This window comes from Echinococcus granulosus (assembly GCF_000524195.1).
Source record: "Echinococcus granulosus chromosome Unknown EG_S00027, whole genome shotgun sequence".
NCBI classification, from domain to species: Eukaryota; Metazoa; Platyhelminthes; class Cestoda; order Cyclophyllidea; family Taeniidae; genus Echinococcus; species Echinococcus granulosus.
The window spans coordinates 320,132-328,537 of NW_020170407.1; the positions used below are offsets into that span (position 1 = coordinate 320,132).

Sequence of the window (8,406 nt, forward strand, 5' to 3'; positions counted from 1 at the left end):
TGCAGACCTCTACCCACCCCCCCCCTTCCTCTCTTCTTTGGCAGCCCGTTTTCGTGCCTTGGATAACCTATTCATGTACATATCAACTAGCAAGCAAAGAAGCGTACGTGTATATCCTCTTTTACTAAAAGCCACTCTTCTCCAACTAGGTTTCAACCAAAAGACAGATCTAGGGCTAATCTCTTTTTCCTTCCGCCCCTGGCTGTGTTATGTCTACTTCTTCTCCATTGGGGAAATTACTCAATATTCCTCTTTGTGTGTCCGTTTCGCAGCATGCTAGAATGTTTTTTTTTGCCCACATATTACTATTACTACTATATATATTATATATTATTGCATATGTACGTATGTGTAGATGTATGTTAGGCGTATGAAAATTTCCTGCTCCTAGTTTCACCTCCCTAGGTAGCTCTCTCTTCTGTCAATCCTCACCTCTCTGCCTCCCTTCTGCCTTTCACGCTCCCTATCAGCTTTGGCCTCTTAAATAGAGTGATTTTTTGAATTTTGATGAAATGATCTTTTTTTACCATATTTACGTGATGACCCGGGTGCGGTCTATGTGGGAGAAAAAGGTCTTTCACGTTTTTGAAGCTAAAGTTATTTTTGCTCTGATTGTCGCCGGTTTTAAAAGGGGATCGCTTTTGACAGCAGTATGGACATTGGTGGAACCATGGTTTTGTAAGAATGCTTAATAACATGCAAAGCATAGCACTTTGAGGCACTTTTAGTTGGTTAATACGAAAGATCTCTGAATTTCCACTCTTGGGTCGTGCAGACCTTTGCTGGAACACAGGATTAACTCTCCAAAACACTATCTCCACTGTTTGGATGTAGACTTACCTCTAGCAAGCTCACTTCATACTTTGCTGATTGGACATTATGCCAAGGCACAATGGAAAAGGGAGGAAATTTGCCCAACACAATATTAGCCCTCTCAATGTTGGGTTCTGGGGCATAGCCAACAACAGATCGAGAAGTGGGTTGATGGAATCCACATCATCAATGGAAGGGATGGTCATGCTGTCAATGTGAACACGATGAACCATGAGTATAGTCGGAACGCTTGATGCCCATTCGTTTAGGAACAAACGACGAGCGAATAATTGGAATGAAGGCAGGATGGGGCCTTTTCAAACCCAAAGTCTTCATGAAAGCCTCAAAATTTTGTGCAGAAAGCTTATTGAAATGTGTAACGCCTTGAAGTAATCATTCCTTAGGATCTGTCATTCCCCGACAATGTGCCGCAAGCTCACGAGCTTCACTTGCATAAAACTTTTTTGTCTCTGGGAGCAACTAATCAAGACCCAGACACCTCTGCTTCCATTTTTCACTTGTCTACCTTATTTCGGACATGATTTTCCAGTGTCAGGAAAAGAGTGTAGTTATCCCTTGGGGAAGGAAATGGGGCTGCTGAAAATGAGGCGGTCCCTTTCTCCTTTCCCCATCCCAAGATATGGAATACCATGTTCTGCGAGACCTTCTGAAAACCTTTCCCTGCACACCTTTTGTGTTGTGTCGTATCAGATCTGCATGAAGTGTAATTTCTGTCTACCTCATATGAACAATTGTGTTTTTGGTGTTTCACGCAAAACAAAAGTCTTCTTCGTTGAAACAGTGCTTACTTTAGCAGTGTGGGGTGGGATAGAATACAAAAGCACAAAAGTTATCCCCATCCCAGTTCACTCGACGTTTACACCTTTTTAGTGGAGTCAGAAAGTTTCGCTTTTCCATAGCCTCATCAACTATCTTTTATACGTTTTCAAAAACAATTCTTATGGCGGTTTCTTTATTTCCTCTTTTTTGTGGCTGCAGTCAACTTAACATTTAAACCCCTGAAATCATTCAGTTAGTGACCCTACTTAAGAGGAAAGGATAGGTCCTTATCCCTTTTACAATAGAATGGAAACGAAGTTTTCACCCCCATTACCTAGCTCATGGCGGAATGCTTCTTCGCAGTGGATAGCATTGGATGAAACCTCTGGGAGATTGCGCCCTGCCAGGCAGAAGCAGTCTTTACCCACATTCCCTAGGATGTATTCACTTTGTTCAAACTGGTGAGAGGAAACAATGATAAGCATCCACTTCAAGACAAGCAGCGGGCAATTTTACCCTCCTCCCACGTGTTCGCAGCGGTAGACCTCAAAAATGCGGTGTTTTCCAATGACAGCTGAAATCCGGAGGGTCCATGGAAGGGGAATTTGAATGTGTGGGGAGGAATAAGAGGTCCTGCTTTAAATCGGCGGCAGAAGTCATGAGTCTGTGAGTTGCCATCGCTCTCACCCCTCCACAGCGTTAAGCCAAGGCGCTGTTGGGGGAGGCTCCACTAGAAACCCCCTCCGTCTCGCCTTCTTACCTCCTGCATCTTCACTTTTAGCAGGCGCAGCCTCCTCGGCTTCGGCGTGCACCATCAACTCCACCTGTTCCCTCTCCTACCCTCTACCTCCCCCTAGGTTTTGACAACGCACAGCTTGCGTCAACAACAGAAACATGAGACATTCAACAAAACCTGATAGAAATCGCCACCATGTGAAGCATAAACGTTTATCTCCAGGCGCGTCCAATGACATTTCCCAACTCTTCTGCTTTCACTTCCCCGTTTCCCCTTCTCCCTCTCACTCCTCGTGTACATAGTGAGGCAATTAGCCAATGGCTGACAATGGTGTGTAAGATACACCTGCCCGTGCATATGTCACACCTGGCCTGGACGTTCACATACACACGCCCATTCACACACTGACAATCGCACTCGCAGACACACACGCACACTTGTGCCATGCCAGCCTCATCGGATGTTCCAAACGGCGGCAGCGGTGGTGGTACGACCCCCCATAACTCCAAATCGCCCCCTTCCATCATATCGCTCCCGCCCTCCCCACCTGCACTAACCCCACAACATCGACGGACTTGTCGGCGACGGGCTACCATAGCAGTTGTGACGATATGTCTCCTACTCACAGCTGTGATTGTCCTCCAAATTGTCATTGTCGGCCTCATCCTCAACTCCCGTCTTGTACAGAATGCCACCGGCGTCCCGCCATTTGTACGCAGTCAGGTTAGTTGAACCGGAAAATTGCTTCACATGCCTATTCAATCCCCTTCCTCTTGCATAGATTCTATCACAGGCTGTGAAAATTATGCGAATCCCTCTTGATAAATGCCGCTGTTATTTTGAATAGGAAGTGGGCAATTCTAGGAGGCGAGTTAGTCATAACTCCTGGAAGTAACTCGACATCGTTTTTTCCGTGCTAAGTGAAGATAGGAGGGGTCAGGTTTTTTCAAACACCGACACGCTAATTGGTGGAAATGAGAATGCTTTTTTTTTCCTGTTGAATCTTGACGTCTTTTCGTGTCTCCACCTCATTCTCGCTATTGAACGCCTCGAAGTATTCAAGGCGGACGTCAACCATAAAGGCGGCGATCGTTACCACTTATTTGCATTTCTTCGTGTATGTAATGGAAATACGGCAAAATCCTCACCTTTATTCTTTTTGGTTTGGACAGAAAGTTAGAGAATTCAAGCAGGTGTGACTTCCGCCTCATGGTACCGCCAACCGGTCGCAGTAGGTATGATTGTCTAGACGGCGCCAGACATTTCACACCTCTGACCATCTGTAGAGTAATAGAAGGCAATTTTTATTTCTATATTCCCTTTTGAAATGGTCCATATTATGCGGCATTTCGAGATGTGCGTTTTCAAAACTGCGCATATCTGTTGGGTTCAGTGTTTACTTTAGCCTCATTCCCCTCAAAGGTCTCTTCATCCTTCTCCTCCTCCTCCTTCCCCTTCCCTTTGCTAGGGATTAAGTAAACACTTGTTTGTGCGAATTTGTCACAAAGCTTGTTGCGATCGTTGGAACTGTGTGACTTTTAGTTTTGTTGATTCTCTTGCACACGTGGGAAATTTAGAATTTGCCTAAAATTTGACCTTTTGTAGCATTTAAGCAGGGTACCAAATCTCCCAGTTTTCGTGAGCTTATCCTGCTTCCCTGTTTAGTATTGTCCAGCTTTTAGTTGATCTAGGCATCATGAAATACGTCTAGCTGGATCTCCTGAGTGAAGGTGGCTCTTCCCACAGCAATTGTCTGTGCTTGAACCGGTTATGCTACTTATTTTGTTCTTCAGTCTTGGATATACCTGAGAGGGTGATTGTGAAAGCTCTTCAAACTTTCTTGGGGAAATATAGATTGGGTTGTTGGGTGCCTTTCTGACCCTATTAGTTTATCATGTTGCATGTTGCCTTTCCTTTGGATCGTAAATAGAACGGCAGGAGCAGCAGCAACAACAACCGCGAATATTTTCAAGACAATGTGGCACAATGACGTGACATTTGCTGGTCAAATTGCTGTTCTTAGTTAAACGAGAATTTTAAAATCAGTCAGAGTTACCCAATTGAGCAATTGCTAACACGGAAAGTGATTCTCCCCTGAACCAGTCTTGCTTCGGTAGGTTTTTTTTTCCAAAAGATCGACGGATTACTCGATTGACACAAGTGTGCATAAAAGTGAGAGTGCTATGGATTTGGTGGGTAGATCCTGACCTCCAAGATGTTCTCAAAGTTGGTTAAAAAGGCCTCTTAAGGCAACAAAGTCAACTGTCAGCACCAGCCAGTGGACTTGGTGCTACTACAGGCGCCCTATATTTAGACAGGCTCGCATTCCTAGCCACCACAAAACACATGTTTTCACGTTCAGTGTCGAGGTGGACCGTGGAATTTGCAGAAGCAGCTGCATCTACAACTGCAGAAGTAGTAGTAGTAGTAGCAATGGTAGTAGCAACAGGTTGTGTGTGTCACTAGGAGAAGAGGGAGAACAGGAGGCGGGGAGATAGGTGGGAAGGGGGGAAGGTGGCCGACCGATCCCCCTATAATGTCAGGAAGGTGGAATGTACAGCAGTTTTTTGGCAGGAATTACGGCAACGATGGAAAAGGTCACTGCGCCAGGGATATACCCAATCAACTAAGCAGCTGGAAGGAAGGGGGGGAGGAGGATGGACTAATTGACAAGATGCAGACACCTCTGAGAGCTCGACTACTCCACCAGGTTTGACGGTGCTTCGGTCAGATTATTAAGCGATAAATTTACATTTGTTAATTGGCGTTTTCATGACATTAGCCATTCGTTGATCTGTCGCATTTAGTGTGGATTTAGTATCCTTACGCTTCATTCAAGAGGAATTTTGACCAACATAGACGTGTGGTGTAAAGAAGGAAGAGAAAATGTATACACATCACCACCTTTAATGGCATTCCTCGTGTGCGCACGCAGACCTTCAACGAAGGCGTCGTGATTGATGGGGGCGCAAATGGGCCATGTCGTGTTGACACACTCCTTTCACTTGAGAGGCTCTGGAATGACTACTTGGCGTAGTCACGAGCGTGCGATAGTTGGGGTCGTGGCGTTTTGTGGCGTGGCACGCTGACATTTATCCTCTCAGGAGAGTGAAGGATGAAGATATCTGCCGCGGCTGGAACGACCTTTTCCCGTCCTACTTTATGCTCTATCCGTGTAAATGACATTCTTCGCTGCCTCTCACTCCATTTCTCCAAGCGCATACGCGTACATACACAAGATCTGGCATTTCCTCCTTTCATCGGCATTTTAACACCCACGGAGCGAGAAATCTGCGGCTCCCATTGGTCACCTCAAGGACGTGACTCATCACTAGAGGTGACTGAACTCCCCAATGAGCAGTGTATTCGCGCATCAGGCATTTTGCCATCTCCATCTATAAGTTTCTTCGTTATAAACAGAAGGATGGATTTTGAGATAAAGGGGACATGAAGTTAAACAATTAAGAGTAGGGAAGATCCCACAATGCTCTTACAGTGGGATTGAAGGACGGGTTATGCAGGACGTATCTTTTCGCGGTACTGTCTCTTCACAAAGATGGTAATATTTTACAGTTCCACATATTTTTGTGTCCCTATCCTCCACTTCTCATTCCATCACCTTTTAACATTGGGAAGATCCCACTCCTGCTGCAACAGCAATTCATCAACCACTGCCTCCTTAGGTGGAACTTTTTTGGGGTCCTTCCTTCGTCCTTTCCAAATGTCTTTCGTTTATCAAACTTGCCGCAAACCCTACTTTAATAGGCAATTTTGCCTGACTTGACTCAGGTCACCTCTGTTTCTGTGTCACGTTTTTAAGTCTGATTGGCTAATGCCAAAAAGATAAGGGGAGAAAAAGAAGAGTACCCCGTTGTTATAATGAAGGATATCTGTATTTTACAATAAACGCTTCTAGACGTAATTGTGCAAACCTTTTTTCGGTCACCTGATTTTTTGAACACCCCGCTTGTCAAGGCATTTCAGACTGTTCAGTGTTTTCACGTCACTTGACTGTTCGAGAGCTTAAGCACCAACGTTCCACTCAAATCGGTTGTAGTCAGTGTTAACACCACCTGTCAAAGCCAAAGATCCCACGCAAACTATTAACCATTCAGTAGACGAATCCTTCAATCTCCGTGGTCTTTGGCTACCTACTATGCAGGGTTGATTTGTTTTGTGACAAAGCTCTGATCTACCGGTGGTAGATGAACAATCTAGAGGTGGAGCTCTCAGTAGAACATATTAGGCATAGAAGATGCCATCTAAGCAAAAAAACAACATGCAGTCCCGAAATGTCAAAAGGGAATTTTCGGTCGATCTAATCTTGCAATAATTGTAACCTCGAAGCATTCGACCTCCTGTCCTCTGGAGTATGCTTGACTACTTAACCAGCTAAGAGACTTAGGGGTTTATGTAAAGAAGGCTGGCAACAAGAGAGGCTCAAAACTTGCAATTTCTTACCTTTTTTAAGAAAAGTAACTCCATTAACTAATTAACTGTTGCAGTTGCGTCTTTTGTCGTGCCTAGAGGATACAGACAGAAGCAGGAACAGTAGGTGCCATGTTAACCGAGGCAGAAATACAACAAGTAACATGAATCATATTGGAAAGACGGCCGCTAACACCTAAGTGACACGAAAGCAGAAGACGAGATAGGGAGGGTTGGCGGTGCGGTGTACAGAGCCACGTAAAATCACAGGTGTTTCTTTTGAACCCGCAAAACACACAACTGTCGCTAGGTGAGTGCTGGAAGACAGAAAACCACAACTGTTCCACTCCGTCACTCGGTCCAACATGACACCCCTGGATGTGGTGGTGATGGTAGTGCTGTCGGAAACCTATGCTGCCGTGGAAGCCGGTGAGATTGTGTCCGAGTCCCCCTGCCTTGCAGATATTAACCTGTATGTTCATTCAGGTAAAGGACGAACTGTAAGGTAACTCCACCAATTTAGCATTCAACATTCACTCCTCCCAGCCGTTGTGTTCTCGTTTCAATGCCACTTGGCCATCTATCTGGGTTCGTCCAAGCTACTGGAAGTGCTGAGGGGGAGGGGGAAGGAAGAGGGAAGGTACCGTCTGTTAACGCAATTCGCATATCTTCGGCTCACAGATGGCTCCTGGTCAGGTGTCGTTTCAGGCGTTAATCGCCCTCTTACTGGACGTAGTCTCGATAACCATTTATCGCCAAGACGGTGAATGAAATTGCTAAACAGGGTGTACTCCCTTTTTCAGACAGGCCAAGCACCGAGTGAGCTGGAGGTTCGAGGGCAACTACTTCAGCTAGCAGATCTGTTGAGTTGGGATGCTAAGTGTAATCGTGTACTTCACGACCTCGTGGTCAGCTGCTACGGCGCTCCGGGTGAGTTTGTCCAACATTCTGTTGATCAGTTTTTATCTTCCCCTCCTCGACGCACCATAAATGAGGTGTGTCACTGTGAATTGTTTAGACTACCTGGCGAAAAAAGCGAAGGAGACATCGAGGGGTGGAGGTAGGTTTCACTTTAATCGAAACTTTCCACACAACTTGGAGACACCGCCGCGGCACGCGTTGAAGCCGAGAAAGTTGCGACCGCAAAAACCACCTATGTCCGAGGTGGACGAAAGCAACCAAAGTCAGTTAGAGAGAGAGGCAATTTCTGATGTAGCCTTGGTGAATAGCCTTCACAAACACCCTGAGGAGACGTGAGTCGGACTCGTAATTTTGTGACCCCAATTCAAAGGGGTGAAATGCTAGAGTCCATGCTATCCTTCTCTACCTACTTACCTACCTACCCACCTTCCCAATCTACAACTCTTACACTTCACCTTCTAGGCCCTGTACATACCCTTGCCTGTACATAGATCAAGGTAACACACCCTTATTTGGCCGAGACTGCTTTGGACTTCGGCCATCAATGCAGAAACTTGCTTTGTTTAAAGGTCTTTGGTGTGAATATATGCCACTGTGAAAGACTTGAGCTCTTGTTTAGAAGTTGATGATTCAATTCAAGAGAAAGAAACAGTGTTTTTTCATATTTCGGGTATTTGTGGGCGGGAGAGGTACCTTCACTATGGAGAGAAAGGCGTCCCCTCGCACCA

General features: G+C 45.5%; 2 protein-coding genes across 2 annotated transcripts; both read left to right on the top strand. All coding sequences in view use genetic code 11, as the record gives it.

Annotated features, from left to right (window-relative positions):
- Window positions 1–2,773: 2,773 nt before the first annotated feature.
- EGR_04371 (hypothetical protein) lies at window positions 2,774–5,366 on the top strand (the record flags this gene model as incomplete). The annotated part of the gene is made up of 2 exons (XM_024493620.1): window positions 2,774–3,052; window positions 5,265–5,366. The coding sequence occupies 2 exons, from the start codon at window positions 2,774–2,776 to the stop codon at window positions 5,364–5,366; spliced, it is 381 nt and encodes a 126-aa protein (XP_024351941.1).
- Window positions 5,367–7,122: 1,756 nt separating this feature from the next.
- EGR_04372 (hypothetical protein) lies at window positions 7,123–8,014 on the top strand (the record flags this gene model as incomplete). The annotated part of the gene is made up of 5 exons (XM_024493621.1): window positions 7,123–7,229; window positions 7,304–7,397; window positions 7,439–7,489; window positions 7,561–7,687; window positions 7,776–8,014. The coding sequence occupies 5 exons, from the start codon at window positions 7,123–7,125 to the stop codon at window positions 8,012–8,014; spliced, it is 618 nt and encodes a 205-aa protein (XP_024351942.1).
- Between the last annotated feature and the right edge of the window lie 392 nt (window positions 8,015–8,406).